Source organism: Pipistrellus hanaki (genome assembly GCF_964339955.1).
Source record: "Pipistrellus hanaki genome assembly, chromosome: 12".
In the NCBI taxonomy this organism is placed as follows: domain Eukaryota; kingdom Metazoa; phylum Chordata; class Mammalia; order Chiroptera; family Vespertilionidae; genus Pipistrellus; species Pipistrellus hanaki.
In genome coordinates, this window is record NC_140514.1 from 56,496,801 (window position 1) to 56,516,145 (window position 19,345).

The window sequence follows — 19,345 nt, forward strand, 5'->3', positions numbered from 1 at the left end:
GGGTTACAGCAGCTCCGAGGGCCCAGGTGCCTGGTGGAGGGACTCCTCTGCCTAGTGGGTTGCGCCACCTACTCCTAGACCTGAACTTTGACCTTAAGTTTCTCCTTCCCACAGAGGTCAGCACTGAGCCCCACTCCTGGGCCTGCATTCTCAGACCGATGTCTCTCTCACCACCCCGAGAGGCTCACGGACCTATACCTGGGCCTTTGGGCTGAGGGAGGGGCTAGGGCCCTCGTGGTGTTCTCCACCACCACCGGCCCCATCACCTCCTGCCTGGGGTGCCAGTTCCTGTCCGCCTGCTGGGCCAGGGCTACATTCAGAGGCTGGCTCATGGCCAGGGGACGGGTTCTGGGTAGGGGGTCCAGAGGAACTGGGTCCTTCACGAGCCTCAGCGGAGCCAGAGGACATGCCCTGCCCGCTGCTGTGCGCGGCCACGGTCCTCCTTCCGCAGTGGCCTGCGTGCCTTCTTGCACAGGCCATGGTGACAGCTTCCACCGGCTCCCACTTCTCCAGCGGCCGTCCTGTCGCCCCGCAGGCCGGCTGGTGGCTTGCATTTGGGCCTGCATCTCTAGCCACATTGCAGCCCACGACTTTCCCAGGACCGCCGAGGGCAAGTGTGCTGCTCAACAAGACAGCCACGTCCCGGCCTGAGGACCCAGCCGCAGCCACCACCCACACCCAGGCAGCCTGCTGAGCGCTGGGCCAAGGCTGGAAGGCCAGGCAGCCAGCCCAGCGCCATTGACAGTCCAGGCACATCCGTGCAACTCCGGGGAATGATCAACAGACTGCCCTGAGAGCTGGTGGCAGGCCCGTAGGTGTGCGATCCTTTAAGATCCTTGGTACCACTTCTGTGTGAATCCTTTGTTACAGCTTCATCAGCCTGCACGCCCTAGCAGCTCCCATCCCAGGCCTCTCGCCCCTCCTCATTTCCTCCCCACACTCCAGAGCACCAGGGTCTGGCATAGGGAATCTGCCCACATCAGCTGTCCTGCTGCAGATCCCTTTCTGCCAAGCGCTGGTGCCCGGGCACGCTCTCCCCTTCGAGCCTGGGGCACATGAGCAAGGCCGCACTGCCTTCCGCTTGGCGGGTTCTCTTGGAAGAGAAGGCTTTCTGGGTGTGACCTGGCGGCAGCAGCCGACTCCTGCTGCTGGTGACCACGTCGCTGTGGGCCACGGGCAGTGACTGGGTGGGCACATGGGCAGGGTAGCCTGCCCTCCCCAGGAAAGATTGCAGGGTTCTGACAGAAAGAGCAGGGTGAGGATAGCACAGCTCTGAACTCACTTGGCTCCTAGTGGCTACAGGGCACCAGCTCCAGCTGCTCTGGGGCAGACTGCACCCCCTTCCCACTGAGGTCTGACTTCTCTACACCCAAGTGCAGCCCGGGCAGATGTTTGAAGGAAGATGCCTGGCACACGGGAGGTGCAGTGACGGCTGTTCCATGCACATGAGCTTAGCATGCAATGTCAGACACAGCCACACACAGCCACACAGCTCCCATTAGTTTTCTATTTGATTTGTCTCCATCCCTCCTTCCTCAGCCTCGCTGCCTGCAGTCACTGGGAGAAAGCGCCAGTGAGCAGCGCCCTGCAGAAGGCCTCTCTTATGTAACTCACTCAGGGAGTCCTCAGTTACCATTTTGCTCCAAATCAGTGGGCACAAGGGCTTCTGGCTGGGGTGGGCTGTGGGTGTCAGGGTGTTACAAATGGGGTGCAGGCCTCATTCCCTGGGGGCTTTTACTTTCCTCATCAGGCCCCAATTCAGGAGCCAGGAACAAAGGGGAGAGGTAACTGATCCATCTCTGGGTCTCCCTTCACTTCTACCCGCCTCCGGGGCAGCCCCTCTGCTTTGACAAATCGGGGAGAGCTAGTGAGACCAGGTACACGTGTAAATAGTGCTGACCTCGGCCGGCCGCTCCTCCCCAAAGGCAGGCAGCCCAGTCAGGGGCAGGCTGCTCAGAGCCCTGGAGGGCTCACCTCTTCCATCCCCAGCCCTCCCCGCACACTAGTGTGATCTCCGGGGAAGCTGGCCTGCCCAGCATCCCTCCTGCTGAAAACATCCCAGACAACTCCAAACACTTCTCAGGAGAGTTAGTGACGTCCCAGGTCTGAGCCGTTTTAAAGCCCGTAGGAAGAAACCATCCAGGAGCACAAAGTCTCGCCAGCAGGATCGCCTGAGCAAGGGTGAGATTTCTCCTCCAAAAAGGTTAATTAAAAATAGCTCGTAGGTGTTACTTGGTTCACGGGTGGGTTTTTCCCTGTTGTAACTTACGAATTCTCAAGAACGAGCTAGTAAGACATTTATTTTCATTTTGTTAGTTTTTGGATGGTACTGTACTTTCTGATTAGACCTTTTTAATTTTTAAAACTCTGCTGGAGGGGTTTTCAACCGTGTAAATGTAAATGAAAAGTAGACTCTCCCTCTGAGACTCTTGCAGGGTCTGACAGAGTGAGTAAGCCCGCCCTGCCCCCTCTCTTCTCCAAGCAGCCCTGCCTGAACTCAGGGAGAGCCATGGTGGCAGGCTCTGGCACCTTGGACGCTGGCACAGGCGAGCGCTTTGAAACGAGTATCTATTCTGGTGCAGCCTGCAATGTTCCAGCCGCTAACTGGGCTTCCCTTCCGCCGAGAGGCAGTTCTGGGGGACAGAATAATGCGATCTCCCAGGAAGCTTTTCACCAGAACATCCTCTGCTTTTGTTTTTGTATTAAAAAGATGTTTCTGCTTTCTCTCAGCGCCTCCACCTTACTGTGTAATACAACAACGGACGCAGCTATCCTGTTTGTGTGTCATTTGTAAACTCGTGTCCTGTTGGGACCCACAAAGCCCAGACAGCTCAGGTGTGTCTGAGCCTCTAGTGTTTACTGGTGGCTCAGTGGGCACCGGAGACTCACCGTGGGTCTGCTTTCCCTGGGAGGTCTCCCCCCACAATGCCCTCTGCCGGGTGCAGGGGAGGGGTTCGCTGAGAGAAAGCTCCCTGAACCAGAGAAGGCCAGACTCAGGCTCTCAGATGAGTGACATGGCTTGCCCTGGCCACCAGCAAGCCCAGAGCGGCTCTCTCCACCTCGGTGTAACTCCTCTTGGGAAGGAAGGCGGCAGAACCTCGCCACGACATTTTAAAACTACGGCAACTGAGTGAGTTTACAGGTAAAATTCTGGAATAGTCCCAAACCACTCCGGCCGTTTAAATTTGAGGGTTTTTTTCACATGTACACACAGGCACACGCACAAACACACCCACCGGGGGCAATCACCAGTGCATATCCACGGGCCCCTCTGGTAACAGCAACCACGGCCAACAAACTTCCTTTCTGAAGAGGACAAAGCGGGGAACCCTCTCTGTAGCCTGTGAATGGTCACCTCATGCTGCTGAACACCTGAGGCAGCGGCTGGCCAGACCCCTGCTCCTCTCCTGGGGAAGGTAAACCAGCTATTTTATTGAAGTTTCTCTTTCCAAAGGGAGGGAAAGGAATGAATTCATTAATGAGTTAGGTACACGGAACCTGGCTTGTCTGGGGCAACTGCATTTGTAAATAAATGACTTCCTGTTTATTATGTGCATTTTTACTAAACAAACAACAGCAACAGGAACGCCAATGCCTCTGGAGGATTTAATCCAGCAAGTACTTCGACCTCCACTCTTTTTGTGTTTTTTTGTGGGTGCTCCCTGAGTCAGGGCGGAGGGCCGTCGTCCTCCGGCGTCCAGGCTGCCGGGAGGAGTCACCCCTGAAGTTCTCACGTTTGCCCCTGTGCTCGCAGCCCGGCCTGGAGGCGCCTGGCCAGCACTGGGCTCAGCCTGGGGAGTTTCAGTTTTGCCCCTGAACCTTTCTACAGCGAGCACGGCTCCTTGCAGCTCCCACAGCCCCGCCCGTGTGAGGATCCTGTTGGCGCTCAACTGGGCACAGCCCGCGGCCACCTAGCCCAGGGCCCGCAGGCCCCGCTCCGCACCCGCAGGCCCCGCTCCGCACCCCGCAGGCTGGGCGGACACGGGGCGCGGGGAGGGGGGATGTGCGGCCAGGCCCTGGCAGTCACCCCGGGTTCCTCGGGAGCTCGGGTTTCCCACCCGCGCGGAGCGGAGAAGCGCCCCAGGCGCCTCGGGCTCCCCGGGGTGCAGAGCCGCCAGCGGCCGCGCCCCGCCCCGGCCCCGCAGGCCGGCTGGGGACCCCGCTCACCCCACACCCCGCCGCGCCCGCCGCCCTCCTGACCTCGGCGGCCCCGCAGCGGAGGGCCGGACCCTCATCCGGGCAGCGCCTCCGGCCTGCGCGGACCGCGGGGAGAGCCGCTGGGCCCCCGAGGGCGACGTGGGCCGCAGACAGGGGTCCCGCTCCTTCCCGACGGCTCCTCCCTCCTTCGGGCTCCGGGCAAGCGGCAGCGGGTGGGCCTGGAGCCGCACGGCGCCTCCGCAGGGGAGCCCGCCCGCCCGGCAGGGGTCGGCGGCCTCGCGCCTCCGCTCCCGAGTCTTGGGGGAGCGCCGGGCCCGGCCCGCCAGCCCCTCCGCAGCCGGCCAACCAGCCAACCACCCGCCCCCTCCGCTCTCCCCGCCTCTGAGGTTTTCCCCAGCCGCGGCCGGGCCGGGCTGCCGCCACCTGCCCTCCAGGCCGGTGGCGCCCAGGCCCAGTGCCCCAGGACCTGACAATTGTCATTGTGGGCGGCGGAGAGGACGGAGGAGGGCCGGCGAGGAGAAGGGTGATGCAAAGGCCATTCCGACCTGCGTTTTAAAAAGTTTCATTTGGCAATTACAGTAACCCCGATGGAAAACTCCATTAAAAAAAGATTTACTACTGCTTCTGAAAAGCCGTTATTTTTTACATTGCTTTTAGGAAGATAGATGAACAAAACACCGCGTTTCAAGCTATTTTGATCTGTAATTAAATGGCAGGATCGGTTTGTATTCTCCTACGGCTTTTACAGAAGTTGCAGTGATCCAAAGTCGGGTTGCTGTGTCAGAGTGGCATTTTTATTAATGAGAACACAAAAAGCTTGCATATTCTTAGCCCTGCTTGAATTTAGTTGCTAAGCAACCGCTGTATGGTAATTCATCCGCGAAATTTAAATCTTTGAGAAAGGATCCTGCGTTTTGCTGAATGGCTGCCGCCACGAGGAAAACAACTTGTGGGACTGGCCAGCTGGTCTGGCGGGGACGCCACCCCACCGGCGGCCGCCACCGTCCCCCCCGCCGCCCCGACCCAGCACCGCCCTCCGCCCCTTTGATCTCCGTCTGCTCCGGAGGCCGGCCCTGCACCTGAGCAGCCCTCTGCGTCCCCGGGCTTCGGGGATCAGGCTGCGACTTTCCGCAGCCCCCCCTCCCCCCCTCAACGCTGCACCCACAGACGCGCGTGTACAGACACACACTCTGGCGCACACACCATGTCCCCACGCGAAGGCCAGCCGCCCAGAGCCTCTGAGGTCACCCCAGAGCTGGCTCAGAAAAGGGCGCAGCCCCCGGCCCGCCAGAAGGCCAGGCCGCTGCCCAGGCCGGCAGTGACATCATAGGCTCCTGCCGGCCACGCGCGCCCACATCTCAGGATGCTGCCACAAACACGGATGTGAAATCAAGAAGGAAAGAGAGTAATCTAATTAATAGGCCATGAGCCAGGCTAACAAAATCAAAGAATCTGATTACACAAGTACCCTTCTTGCTGTCTCCCCTGCCCCCGCCCCAAGCATCTCTGCAACCTCCGCAGGACTTCCTCTCCTAGCCTGGAAAGTTCAGGAGGCAAACCCAGAACGCTCTGGCTTCCTTATTGAAATCAAGATCAGGCCCACGGCGGGCTCCACAGCCAGGAGGTGGGGCGGGGGGGGGCTCAGGCAAGGAACTGAGATGGCCAAGAGGCTAGGAGCTCAGAGAGCTGGCCCACACTCCTCCCCCATCACTCCTCCAACAACACCGCACTGATTCCTCCCCTGCTGTCAGTACTGGGCAAGGAGAGCTTTCCACTCACAGCGTTTTAAGAAGACACTGAACAAAAACACAGCACAACTCCTTTCACTACGGTACCTGGCTTCTGGGTCACCACTGACCTCCAAGTCTCAACTTTCTTCCAACACCTTCCCAGGCATAGAGGTCTGTGCACAGCCAGGTACTACATAGTTTTAATCTGCCCAGGCAGCCACTGCATTTCATGAAAGAATTCTTTAATGTCTACCCTTCTGCCTTGAAAAAAACCAGGTCCACCTCCTAAATAATTAATTTCAAGTCTGTATCCAGTGCCAATACTTGTTGCATCCATTTGAGAGTTTGATTAATTGCCCTGGAACTTGGGCAAACTAAACTCCATGTGGAGAGAATGCTTCTGCCTTCAGTTTAGTTCTGAAAGCTACACATTATTGATGGATCTTACTCTATTTACATACAAATTGGTGCAAATATGCCCATCTCTTAAAATGCGTTTTCTATAAATATATAAAAGTGTCATTTTTGATTTAGCTTGAGAGGTTGATCATTTATTACAAAAATAAACGAATAAATACAACAATATATTGTTGCTTCCAACAAGATAAATACTTTTACAAATATATAATTTTAAAACAAATTTAATTGTTAAAATTATTTAAAATATTACACTTATCGATAAAACTATCAATCGTATATACTGCATTTAATATTAGAACCAATTTTTCTCTGAATTTTGAACCCATTCATACAAAGCATTATGAGCATGGTAGTGAGCAAACCCTGGAGGCTACAGGGAAGCTGAGGGACTCTCTAAGATCAAGAATGAACAGTTTTCTTTTGGAACAAAGAAGCCGTCCTTGGCTAAGGATTTAAAAAAGGGGGGGAGGGGCAGAGAAACAACAGCCAAATGACTATTTTACATACACCTTGAATGATTTATCACCCAGATTCCAGGGAAGATGGCTGGGTGAATGAGGTGGCTGAGGCTGGGACCACAGGTCAGGAGCCACAGGAATTTGCAGACTACAAATGGGCCTGGTTTGGGATTAGCCAGATTGATGGAACAGAACTTTGTCACTCTCCTTTAGGCTGGCAGGGGAGGAGGGCCGGGTTGAAATGGAGGAAACAAATGGATACTTTACAAAGCACAAGACACTTGCTCTGCAAAGAAACACAATGACCAAATTCATTAAAAAGATCTGGTGATGTATAACAATATTTTCATTATTTGCGTGTATAACAATATAAGTCTAACACCAACCTCTCAGTTATATCTGCTCTCTTTTGTTTTTCAACCATGAATTTCATTTTGTAGATACATTCAAAGGGTTGATTTTCAAACACGGAGTGGCAGCATTAGCTCACTTTAAAAATGCAAAATAATGAAATAAAATGGTCTTGCTTTTCCAGCTTCTCCAATTAAAAGTTACTCTGTTACCCCTAAATCAGGACTTCTTCCAAAGTAATCAGCAAAGGTTGCTTTTTAATAGAAAACAGTGTGAAATTGAGTGGTAGTTCTTTTGTTAGCCAAATTGAGTAAGCAAAGGGCTCCTAAAATTTTATACAGACCCACTGTCTAATCAACCACTACCACTCCTGCTGGGGCACAGGACTTCAGCTCACGTGCCAGTGGCATCCGTCATTAAAGCAACCACACCCAGTCCTCAGCTTCCCAACAGGCCTTCTTTGCCTGGCCCTGCAGACCCTCAGACACGGAGGAAGTTGATATCCACTCCAGGTTTTAAATTTGCTGGGCAGGGCGGTTACAATGGCAAGAGAAATAAGGAAACAAGAAAGCCAAGAAAAGTAAATCGTGGTTTCTTATTTTCATTTTTTCTTCTTTCTGTTTAATAAATATGGCCTTTTTCAGATTTCACAAATCAAAATGATTGTGATTTTTAGTACTATCTGGTGTTTAAAATAATGCAACCCCACACAGGCCATCTGGCCAGGCTTGATTTATGAAAGTGACACAGGGTCTGTCTGGAAGAAATAACTGCTCCTTGTTGCTCACACAGCTTTCCGGGTTTTTTAACCCCTGCACTGATATCTTAGGGGGAGGAAGTAAGGATGAGAGAAGGCAAAAAGTGAGTGACAGCTAAATGAGATTAGGGGGAAATTATCCTATAAAATCACTGCTTTATCGCCCCAAATACTTTTTAAAAGTCCAGTGAAAGGACTCAACTAAGCAGTGGTTAGTACTCACAACCTGAGGCATCACACTTTCACTTTCCCACACGGTAAATATTGATACATTGATGTGATAAATGTGACCGCTCTGCAGGCTGGGTGTGTCTAAGGAGTGATCCAAAAGCTAAAACCCCGTCAGTGAAGGAGGCACAGAATCACACTGGAGAAACACCAAAACACAGGCATGCAGGCTTCTGGGTCTGAGCTGGCAATCGCACCAGAGTGGAGCAATGCAGAATTTTAGAGCTCCCTTCTTTCATTCCAGAAACAAACCAACAAAACAAACCCTAAAACAGCTTAATAATTTAAACCCAATTACATAATCATCAATGGAATAGTTGTAAGCTAGTCTTCACAACTATTAGTGCTCAGAAAAAGAAGAAAGAGACATAGCAATATGGTGGGGGAAGAGAGGAAAAAGAGAAGCTAAACTTTAGGAGAGGGCTCTGTATTAACCATTAATAACCAGCTGGCACATTTTTACTGGTGATGCAATTCAATCTTTTGATAAAGATGATGAAAAACACAGGTATCTCCAAGAAAAGTAGTAAACACTCCCCTAAAAAATCCACTAAAATTAAGGAAAGAAAAAGGTGGTGGAACTGACAGCTTACCAAAGAGTGCCAAGTAGGTGGAGTGCTAGCATTTCTGTCACGACTGTCTTCACTCCAGATTTCCAAACACACCTCAGTGCAGCAGCGCCTGGGCTGCCTCAGCGCCATCGCTGAAGGGTATGCGTTAGCAAAAAAATACTCCCTAGCTATTTTCTTCCCACACAGTGTTTACGCATCAGACACAGACTATTTCATTCTAACAAATTTATTTTCTCGATCAGCTCTTACGGAATCACTACTCAAATTAAATTACAATCAAATGATCACATCAAAAGATACCCTTATTACCTAACAACTGTCCATATTTTCATTTCATTTTGATTTGTGCTCGTCTGAAAAAAACACGTAATACAAGATCTGGGGAAAAAATAAATTACCATTTTGCAGCAGTTCATAAGTATTCTGAATAAAATATTAAAAGAAGTCATTTAATGAAAATATAAAGCAAATATTTTTAGATCAACAACGGATCTAACAATCTATATTGCCGTCTTTTGAAAAGTCTGTTTATTAAAACCTACCAAAAACACTGCTTGGAAATGGCAGTATTATAATCACAGCCACGGCACCCATTCCATCAAAGTTGGCAACGGACTGAGAAGCGAAGTCCAAGACGTGCGGCGGCTGGTGCTCAGTCTTTCTAAATCCCTTTATGAGTCGGTCCAGAAATAAAAAATAAAAAATATTAATAGAAAGTATTAGCGGTGGAATCTTGAGGCATCCTCCATCCCGGTGCCCAGTCTGCGCCTGGCCGCGGGCTCTGCCCGCCTCGCCCCCTCCGCGCGAGGCGGACGTCCCCTGCGCCGGCCTATCCCTCTCTCTTCCGCGATGGTTTTATTTCCAAGGTTATTTGAAGGAAACGCATCCTTTTGGCTTTGCTCTTCAGCTTGTGAATTTCAGAAGCTGTGCATATTATTTTTGCTGGAGACCGTTCTTTTTTCCTCCTTCCCGTTTCATAGTCAGTGTATTTGTCCCCAAATGACCGGACATGGCCATGGCCAAGAAGAGCGGCTCCCAGCAGTCATCCCTGATTAAGCCGGTGCCTCTGGTTCTCTCAGGGGTTCCCAGGAAGCCAAGTTCCGCTTGGTGGGTCGGTCACTTAGGCAGCCCTTTGGCGGAGGGGAAGGAGGGCTCCCTCCCACCCCCCAGAGGAGAGGACGAGGCAGGTGCTGGGCGCCGTCCACCGTCGCCCCGGGGGGCTTCTGGGGCGGGCAAACCCTCACGAGTGCAGTTTTGGTGCGCTGGGCATCTTCACCCTTTTTAAAAAACAAAAACAAGAACAAAAAACGAAACATCACCACAGTATGAACGAGATCCCAGGGTCGCCCCCTTCTCCTCTTCCGGTGCTGTTTGTGTGTACCGTTTGGTGCTATGATGCCGTGTGTTCTGTCCTCTTCTCTAGGCCGCAGAAACCGTCTCGCCGGCCAGTCGTTCCTTCCTTTCCTGGGGCGAGCACGCTGTCTTTGGGCGGAGGGCGGCGGCCGGTCGGCGGCGGGCGCGGTGGCGGCGGCGGCTCCGGGCCTCACTGCACGCTGGCCGGCAGCCCGTGGTGCGGCGGCGGCGTGTCGGCGCTCACCGGGCCCACCTGCGAGTACACGTCGTCCGGCGTCTGCTGCTGGATGCCGGGCGGCGTCATGCGCTTCTCCTTCTGGCGCCGGTTGCAAAACCACACGCGCACCACCTCCTTCTCCAGCTGCAGGCTGTCGGCCAGGTTGGTGATCTCCTGCGCGGATGGCTTGGGGCACTTGAGGAAGTGGCTCTCGAGCGCGCCCTTGACGCTCACCTCGATGGAGGTCCGCTTCTTGCGCTTGCGGCCCTGCGCCGCGATCTTGTCGATGCTGGTGGGGCTGCCGGTGCTCGAGTCCGCCTCCTCCAGCCACTTGTTCAGCAGCGGCTTGAGCTTGCACATGTTCTTGAAGCTCAGCTGCAGGGCCTCGAAGCGGCAGATGGTGGTCTGCGAGAACACGTTGCCGTACAGCGTGCCCAGCGCCAGCCCCACGTCCGCCTGCGTGAAGCCCAGCTTGATGCGCCGCTGCTTGAACTGCTTGGCGAACTGCTCCAGGTCGTCGGACGTCGGCGTGTCCTCGTCGGAGTGCGGGTCGTGGCTGTTGAGGCCCGGGCCCGCGCCGCCGGCGTGGTGCGGGGGCCCCTGGGCGTGGTGCGGGTGCGGCGGGTGCGCGTGGTGGTGGTGGTGGTGGTGGTGCTCCGCCAGCTCGGGGGTGTCCCCGCGCACCAGCCCCGGGTGCACCAGGCCCTGCGCGCCGCCGCCCGCGCCGCCGCCGCCGCCGCCGGGCCCGGGCGCGCTCAGCATGCCGTTCACCGTGAAGCCGCCGGGCTGCGAGTACAGCAGGCCCTGCGGCGGCGGCTGCTGGCCCCCCGCCATGGCCGGGAGGTGCGCGGCCGCGGCGGCGGCCGCAGCGGCGGCGGCGGCGGCGGCGGCGGCCCCCCAGCCCCCGGGGTGGCCCTGGTGCGGCGGCGGCGGCGGCCCGAGGTGCGGGGGCCCGCGGTGGTGCAGCGCGGTGCCCGCGTGCAGGTCCTCGCGCCCGGCGCCCGCCTTCACGTCGGGGCCCTGCGGCGGCGGCGGCGGCTGGGGGCTGCCGGCCATGCCCACGGCGCTGCCGGACCACGGCGAGCTCGCCTCCACGGCGGCAGCGGCGGCGGCGGCGGCTGCGGCGGCGGCGTGGGGCAGGGCCGTGACCCACTGGTGCGCGTGGCTGAGCATGTGGCCGCCGTTGCTGGCGGCCATGGCCCCCTGCATGAAGTCGCTCTGCACCATCTTGACGGAGGACGGGTCCCCCCGGTAGGCGCCCGAGGTCACCGCGGCGCTGCCGGGCTGCATGCCGCCCCCGCCGCCCCCCGCGCCGCCGCCGCCCCCGCCGCCGCCCCCGCCGGCGCCCGCCGCGTCCGAGTGCACAATGGAGCCGGCCGCCAGCAGGCCGCTGCCCGGCAGGTAGGGGTTAGAAGCCGCCGTGGCCATGCCGCTCCGCTCCCGCCACCCCACCGCCGCCACCCCCGCCGCCGCAGCAGCAGCCGCGGCCGCCGCCGCCGCCGCCGCGCCCCCCGCCGCCGCCGCCGCGCCCCCCGCCCCGCCCCGCCCCCGCCCCGGGCCCCGGCGGCCCCAGGCGGCCCGCCGCCCCGCCGCCGCCTCCGCCCGCGCCGCCGCCGAGGCCCGGGCCGGAGCCGCGAGGCCGCTGGGCAGGGCGCGGGGCGCGGGCCGGCCTCCGGCGGCAGCGGCGGCGGCAGCGGCGCTCCGGCGCGGGGCTGGCTTCGCCGGGCGCGCTCCTCAGCCGCCCCCCGGCTGCCCGGGGGCTCTCGGCCGCCCCCCGGCCCCGGCCCCCGCGCGGTCGGCCGGCTCCAGCGGGGCTCGCCGGGCGGCGCGGGCCTGCGCTCGGCTCTCAGGCGGGTCCCGGCTCCGCTCCTGCTCGGGTCCCGGAGCGCGGGCTCTGCGGCCGGGGCCGCTCCACCTGCTCGGGCGATCACAGGAGACAACAAAGGGAGAAGCCGAGCCTTTCTTCTCGAACCAGACTACCGATGGCCGGCAGCCGGCCGGCTCCTTCCCGTGGCCGCTCCGCTCCCCTCAAGAACACATCTCGCCCCTGGTCCTCGGAGGAGAAAACTTTCTGAGTCCCGAAGGCGTGGTGGTGCTGGCTGCCGGCGTGCGGAGAGGCGGGCTCCGCTCTCCCGTCCGGTCCTCTCGGTCCAAGTTTGTTTCTGTCCTGGGAAAACTTCTAGCGCCGCCGCATCTCTCTGCAGTTGCTATTGCCGGAGCTCTTGGCTGCCTCTGAAACAAGAGTCCTTCTTCATCCTCCTCGCTACAGTCACAGTCTGATGCGACATCTTTCCTTTTGGGCAGAAATGAGGAAACAAATATAACAAGGAAAAAAAATTCAACAGGAGAAAAATTGAGGTCGAATGACTGTTACCTTGTTGCTGAAGGTTGGGGCTGGTGTTTTATTTCCCCCCCAGCAGTTGTCTGGAGGAGGAGGAGGAGAAGGAGGAGGAGGAGGAGGAAGAGTGCATTGGTGGAGGTGGAGGGGTGTGTGTGCATATAGGGGATCCTTGGTACACAACCAACTCCAGGGGCACGCTGTGCGGCTCGCAGGGCGCGGGGCCGTGCGGAGCGGAGTTGCGGCGGGCGCTCCCTCCGCGCCCCGTGCGCGCTCTCTTCCTCCCTCACGGTCCCTCTTCCTCCCGCTCTCCCTCTCCGCCCGCCGCCGGCGCCGCGATCTGACAGCTCGCGCTCCGTCCCTCCCTCTCGGAGCGGGGACTGTCGAATGTTTACCCTCCGCGGCGGGCGCGCACCCACCACCACACTTTCCCAAACACAAGGAAGTCGAGCGCCAGGGCCCCCGCTGATTGGCTACCTGCTGGGTGATTGGCAGGCCCGGAATGACTGGCTCAGGACGCGAGGCCCCCCTTCCGGCCGTTCCGATTGGCTGCTTTTTAATTTAGGCAGAGCATCGCCGACGCCGGAGAGCCGCGGTCCCCCCGGCGCCCGCCCCCTCGCCACTCTCTCCGCCCCGCCCCGCGCCCGCCACCCCTTCCGCCGCATCTTAACTCTTCGTGTCCGGCCGAGCTGCAGGCGTGCCCTCCGCGGCCGGGGCGCTCGCTGGAGGCCTGGCAGGAGGGGCGGAGAGGGAGAGAAGAGGGACAGAGGGGGGCAGTCAGAGGGGAACAAAGAGGGGGAAATGCACGAAATACAGCCACCAACCCGCTCCACCCAGGGCGGCGTCGTGCTGCAGCCTCCCGCCCCTCCCATCCCGGAGACCGGGGGAGCGCCCTGCGGCGAGGATGCACCTTCCGAGCTAACACCTACGGACAGAGGTGTCCCCAGTGGTTCCAAAGTTTCCTTTCTCCGCCTCCAGCCGGCCCCCGCCTCTGTCCAGCGGGGTGGGAAAGGGGAGATCGCAGCGCCCAGGGCTCGGGTCGTGGCCCGGCTTCTCGGAAATCCGCCACCGCAACTCTCCGCAGCCGCCGCGCCGGCCCCTTTGTTTAGGTTCCCGGAGCCGCCGTCCGGGAGGCTCCCGCCGGGACCGGCGCGGGACGGGCCGCTCGCCGCCCAGGTGGCCTCGCCCCCCACCCTGCTCCCCTCCCGCCGCCTCTCCCTTCCTCCTCCGGGCCAGGCAGGTAGCCTGGAGCCCCTGTGGTTTTGGAGGGTGCGGGCCAGCAGCCGGCGCGGTGTTTGAAAAGCAGCCAGGCCGGCCTTCCCCCATAGACACCCCGTAAGTGTTTCCCTCCCGGCGGCTCGGGGAGTTCCCGCTGAGCGGGCCGGCCCGGCTCGGTCCCCGCGCCGCCGCCGCCGCTTACCTGTGCGCTGTGAGCTCACTGTGTGTGTGTGACTCGGCGTGGCTGTCAGTGGCGGGGTTGCCTGCTGGCTATGCTTAGGCACGGAGGTGCTTTTCTTTCTGTCTGTCTCCAAAGGGTTTGTGCAGTGGATGGGCCGGGCGGAAAGGGTTAAGGGGGCGGGCGGGGGAGTGCGGGGGAGGCGGGAGGGAGCCGGGGGTGGGGAGCGCGACCGAGCGGAAACGCGGCACCGAGGAGCCTAGGCGAACCGAGCAAAAAGAGAAAGTGGCAACGAAAACAAGGGCAAATTGAACCGTCCTCGGGGATTTCCAATGAACTGACCCAGCTCGGACATTCAATAAATACATCGTTCCCAATGAGTGTGCGCGCGCCCCCCGCACCCCCGCTCCGCGGGCCCCCGCGCCGGCCTCCCCGCTCCTCCGGCGGCCGCCCGGACCCAGGGACCGGGATGCTCCCCTTAAACCGTGCGGGGCTGCCCTTCCCCGGGAACAGACCTCTGCGGGGCTTAGTCAGGAAACTCAGCTCAGCCAGAGCCCCGCCGCGGCCACGCAGCCTCTGCGTGAGGTCCGGATGAACAGTGGCCGCCTCAGCAGGATTTATGCGGGATCTGGTCCAGCTCCTGCCCGCCGGGGAGAGAGGCCGCCATAGGTAGGTTTTAGCAAAGCCATTCTTGCCAAGGTGTAGGTGTGAGAAGCAGCAGCACCCTGACCCCAAACAGCACGGATTTCCCCCTCCGCGTCCCCGAAGGTTCCTTTTTATATTTATGTATGCGCGTATGTACATATAAAAATGGAACACAGATCTCATTGAACAAATCCGAGGTCTCCAGGTGCAGACGTCTGAAGAGTCGGTGCCAGCACGCCGTGTTTTCCTTTCCTGCCGATTTTGCTTGGATCGGGCTCAAAAACCCGGAGTCTCGTGGTTTTGTTTACACTGAATGGGGAGGATAGGAACGGAGCCACGGGCCGTCTTTCATTAATATACAGTGAGGATTTTGTCTAAATTACCGCTATGGATTTCACAGTGCACGCTTTCAGAACGGTCTCAGGTGGCCCGATGAAACGCGATAGCGCCTCTCGGAACAGACCCGCGCCTTTCTCCCCCGCGAGGGGCGGGTGCTGCGGGAGCCCCCAAACCAGCGCTCCCCGTCATGGGAACACACTTCCATTCTGAGGCTGGTCCCCTCCGTCCCCCCTTTCTCCTGCTCAGCTCCCAGCCGCTCCAGCCCCCCCAGCCCCGATGCACTGCCCCCTCCCTCTGCGAGTGTGATTGTTTTGTCTGGAAAAAAAATCCAAAGTATATAACAAGGGGAGAACAGTTAGTGCTGATTTTCATTTGCATACATTTTCATATATTTTGGTGAAAATAATAGACTAGTGGAGAGCTGGGCTCCGAGGAGTCAGTGTGAAGGGAAGGCTAAGGATGCACCGTTCTGGGGAGTTGAGACTATGCCTTCACCACCTCCAGCCACTCGATTGAAAAAAAAAATATTTTATTTTAAAATCTAACCCCGGAAGTTTGTTCGGTAAGTGATTTTCATCTCCTCTCCTTGCTCTCTCCTTCTCTCCCCTTCTTTCTCTGTGTTAATGCTCCTGCAGGTTTGGGGGTTTATTCTCACTGCTGGGGACCAGAGAGGAATCAGAGTGACCTTTGGAAGCGGGAAGGCCAGTGTGCCGGGTGGGGGTGGGTAACCGCCATGCCCTGCTAAAATATTGTATAAAAAGACCGCTCCTTCCAAAGCTCCGCTGCTCGGCGCGTTGGGGGTGGGGGAGAGTGCTATCAATTTTAATTGCTGATTGCGAGGAGGCGAAGGGCCCCAGAAAAGAATCATTTATAAAGTTCCCGGTATTATCAACGTTTCTTGTTTGGAGAATTAAAAAAAAAACAAAACAAAAACACAAAACACAAAACAAAACAGAGGGGCAGAGGGAAAGAAGTGCCCTTTCTGGAGCCAGTGCAGACGGCGACCTGAGACTGCCTGCCTGGGGCTGGGCGAGGGCATTCCTGCTGGGAACAGGGGCGGAGGGAAGGGGGCGCCGCACAGGGAGGGCAAAGGGCTGAGATGAAGGAAGCGGGAGGAAGAAGAGGCAGGAAGCCCTGCACCGGGTTAGAACCGCAGGGAGCTGGCGGCCGTGCAGCTCCCAGCTTCTGGTGGAGGGTCCGTCAGAAGAGGGTGATCAATCAAAACTAACCAGGGCACCCTACCCTTTCCTGCCAAAGGCTGGAGCTGGCGCTTGGAAAACTGGATTTTACTCTGTGCCTCATATGTGACAGTGGGCCTTGCCCCCCTCCTGGCCACTGCCCCTGGGTTTTTGTAAAAATTAAGGTTGCAGTTACTAGCTAGATGAGTTAATTAGATAAATATGGCTGGAGGAAATAGCCAAACAATTCCAAGCCGGTGGGGGCACCTTACCTTTGTGAAATGGGCTGGAGTGAGTTCTCAAAGCTGTTTGGTTTTGTTCCTTTGAAAGGAAGCCTTGCCCGGGTGACAAGGGGTAGAATCAAATGGCTAGAGTTTTATTGCACTTTTGTATCCAGAACACCTTGCCATTTAGATTTTGTAGTTTCTTTGGCAACAGTTGATGCCAGATCAATGAAATGGCGTGTGAGGAGGGAGGAAGAGGTTGCAGTGGGGAGAGGGCTGGGACCCCCAGTCCCCAGTCCTTGTTTACTGCTTGGCAGCCCCGCTTTGACTGGGGTTAACTCTCTGTGCTCCACTGGACCAGATGCCACATAGAGCTGCTCCCTGAAGATCATTTGTTTCCTTGATGGGGAACATTTCTGAGCAGAGCATATTGGTTGCCATAGAGAAAGAAATAAAAGGAAGAACACTAGTCACATTAAGCTATATGTTTGTGCACTGGGCTTTAGATAAAAGGACCTGGGTTCAGCCGAGAAGAAGCCAGACCAGAGATCTCTAGCGCCACTAAGACTAGCTTTATTTTGTTTTGGACTTTTACAGTTGAAACATATAAGCTAATTTTATTGGTGGTTGTTAATTTTATATGACACGGTTTACTGAACAAAATAAACTTTGGAAGTGCTCAGGAGTTGGACTAGCGGCTTGACAGCAGGGGGCGCACTGACTCACTTTAGCAGGTCCTGAGTAAAATGTAGCTGTTTCCAAAGCAAATCTGCTCATTCAAACTTGCCAAAGGAGCAAACCTTTCTGTGCAAATTCACCACGACCAGTGAATTCATCGCACAACACAGGGTTTTAAATACGAGTACAATGACTTCCCCATCTCCCACCCATCCATGTCGGTGAAATGGCCCTGAAAGAAACAGTTAAAAAAAAAAAGGATTCGTCCAGTTCTCTCAGTGAAGTGTACATAGGGCTGAAAAACAGATTGGGCTGTGGAAGCAAAAGCACCTTAAAATTATTAAAGGTATGTAATAAGTTACTTTAGGAGCAACCATTCAGGTTGCATACTTGGGGAAGCAGTCAGGAAAATAAAATGCATCCTAAGGCATTAACTATTAAATAATGAATGCTCTTCAACTTGATACATGCTTTGACTTCTAAGTAAAACTCAAGATCCTGGAGATTTAGTCAAGGCGTGGATGATCTCATTTATTTCATTTTATATCTAATGGCTGCTTTAACCTTGGCACCTTCTATGGCTATAGAAGGATTTTGGATTTATCTTTGAAGGGCTTGTTGGGGAAAAGAAAATACAAAATAGCCGTTGGTTAGAGGTAACTGTGAGCTTGAAACTTCTTAGCATAACGTTACTTAACATAGTTGGAGAACATTTTTATATTTTTGCCCCAGAGAGTTTCAGCTATCGCCGATGAAGACTGAACTCTATTTTGGTATAGGATAAAAAGCTACGTGAAAAACGTCTAAAACAGTGAAGAGCAAATTCTGACCAGTTTTGAGCAGTTAGTTTGTTACTAACAATTTTCCCAAGGAGATTTAGAGAGCGCGACAGAGAAAGGGAAGCTGGAAGTGACTGGGAGGGAGCCGCTAGCGTCCCCAGCTCGCAGTCAGGGCACCTGTGACTGTCCCAGCCTGTGAGGAGGGGCCGGACCGGGGTTCCCCTGGAGGAGGGGGAGATGCCCTTCTCTAACTCAGCTCCCAGATCAACCAGCTGCCAGCCCGTGAGCTTTTCTTTGAAACTAAGTTTGAAAAGTGCAGATTTGGCTTTACTTGGTATTCAAACTAGGAGGACTGAAAGATTTTGGGAGTAATATAAGCAAAGGAGACACTTTAAAAAGCATTTTAATTCTGTTTTTTTTTTTTTTTTAAATCTGTGAGCTCTCACATTTAGACATAGAAAATGCACCATCAGGTTTGTACTAATAAAACAAAATGGGAAATTGAAGAAACTGTAATTTGAGCCCAAACATTTGCTTTTTCTTAAGTTCTCTGGACAAAAGATTTCTGGGGGGAGTCCACATGAACTGGACAAACACCTCAAAGCTCTACCGGGCTAAGCATGCCTGGGCCGCTAAATGCATTTAACAACTATTATGGAGAAAGGAACTTTTCTATGTAGCCAGACATTTTGCAAAACGCTAGTTGAGCAATAATTGTATATACGTACTTAAAGCATACTTATTTTTGTATCACTTTTCATGAAATTTGTGACTGTTACTATTTTGGCAGCTACTTACTTTTCTGTTTTGCAAAAGTACTCGACCCCCACTACCCCTCAAAAAAGAGTTTGCTCCTCATATCTGTAGTCTCAGGTTACCTAAATGAAAGAAATAGGAAATAGTGATTCCGAGTAAAGCAACAAGTTAACTTGAGAGCTGACATTATCGAAACTGCTAGCATTCTGTGATGATTTGGAGGTGGAAACGGATCGGGCTGGGTATGTGAACTAAGATCCAAAGTGCCGGGCAAAGCTACAGACCTTTAATTGTTGGGGCTGGGGAACTGCTTTTGCTAAGCGAGAGAGTGCAGAACATTACCTGGGTCAAATGTGCAAAACACACAGTGGGTACTTGCTCCTGTGCCTCCGTTTGAGAATGACACGGTGCTGGGTGCATGGAGCTGCAGAAGCATGCTTGCCATGATCATTTACAAATTAAAATGTGAAGCACACTCACGGCCCTCAGCATGTGCTGTCTACAAAGGGAGGGCTCTTCAGTGTAGCTCCTGGGTGGAAGTGTCTTCTCCACAGCAGAGGGGTCTCTGGTCTCGCTGAGAGTTTTGGAGCACACAATGGCCCCCCAGCCCCTGTATCACGTTGGTAACTGGTTTATCTGATCTGTAGGGAGGGAGCAAGCTCTTGGTTTTTGTAGGGGGTTCGAAGGAGCAGTTACAAATTCACACACTGCAATTTCTCACCCTAAAGTAAGAAGTTTTACTTCTGATGCTTGTAGGACAGCTTTAGA

At 55.6% G+C, this 19,345-nt stretch overlaps 1 protein-coding gene and 1 long non-coding RNA gene across 2 annotated transcripts in view; both read right to left on the bottom strand.

Annotated features, from left to right (window-relative positions):
• Positions 1-19,345, bottom strand: part of LOC311631090 — a 630,545-nt gene that overhangs the window by 81,187 nt on the left and 530,013 nt on the right. The window lies entirely within an intron of this gene.
• Positions 6,426-11,735, bottom strand: POU3F3 (POU class 3 homeobox 3). The gene is made up of 2 exons (XM_084900548.1): positions 10,056-11,735; positions 6,426-9,951 (listed from the first exon to the last, which is right to left on the bottom strand). The coding sequence occupies exon 1, from the start codon at positions 11,670-11,672 to the stop codon at positions 10,218-10,220; it is 1,455 nt and encodes a 484-aa protein (XP_084756674.1). The 5' UTR covers positions 11,673-11,735; the 3' UTR covers positions 6,426-9,951; positions 10,056-10,217.

What these genes read in the sequence shown, in the direction of transcription:
- POU3F3 (XM_084900548.1), bottom strand. Translation starts at nt 11,672, where the DNA reads ATGGCCACGGCGGCTTCTAACCCCTACCTGCCGGGCAGCGGCCTGCTG.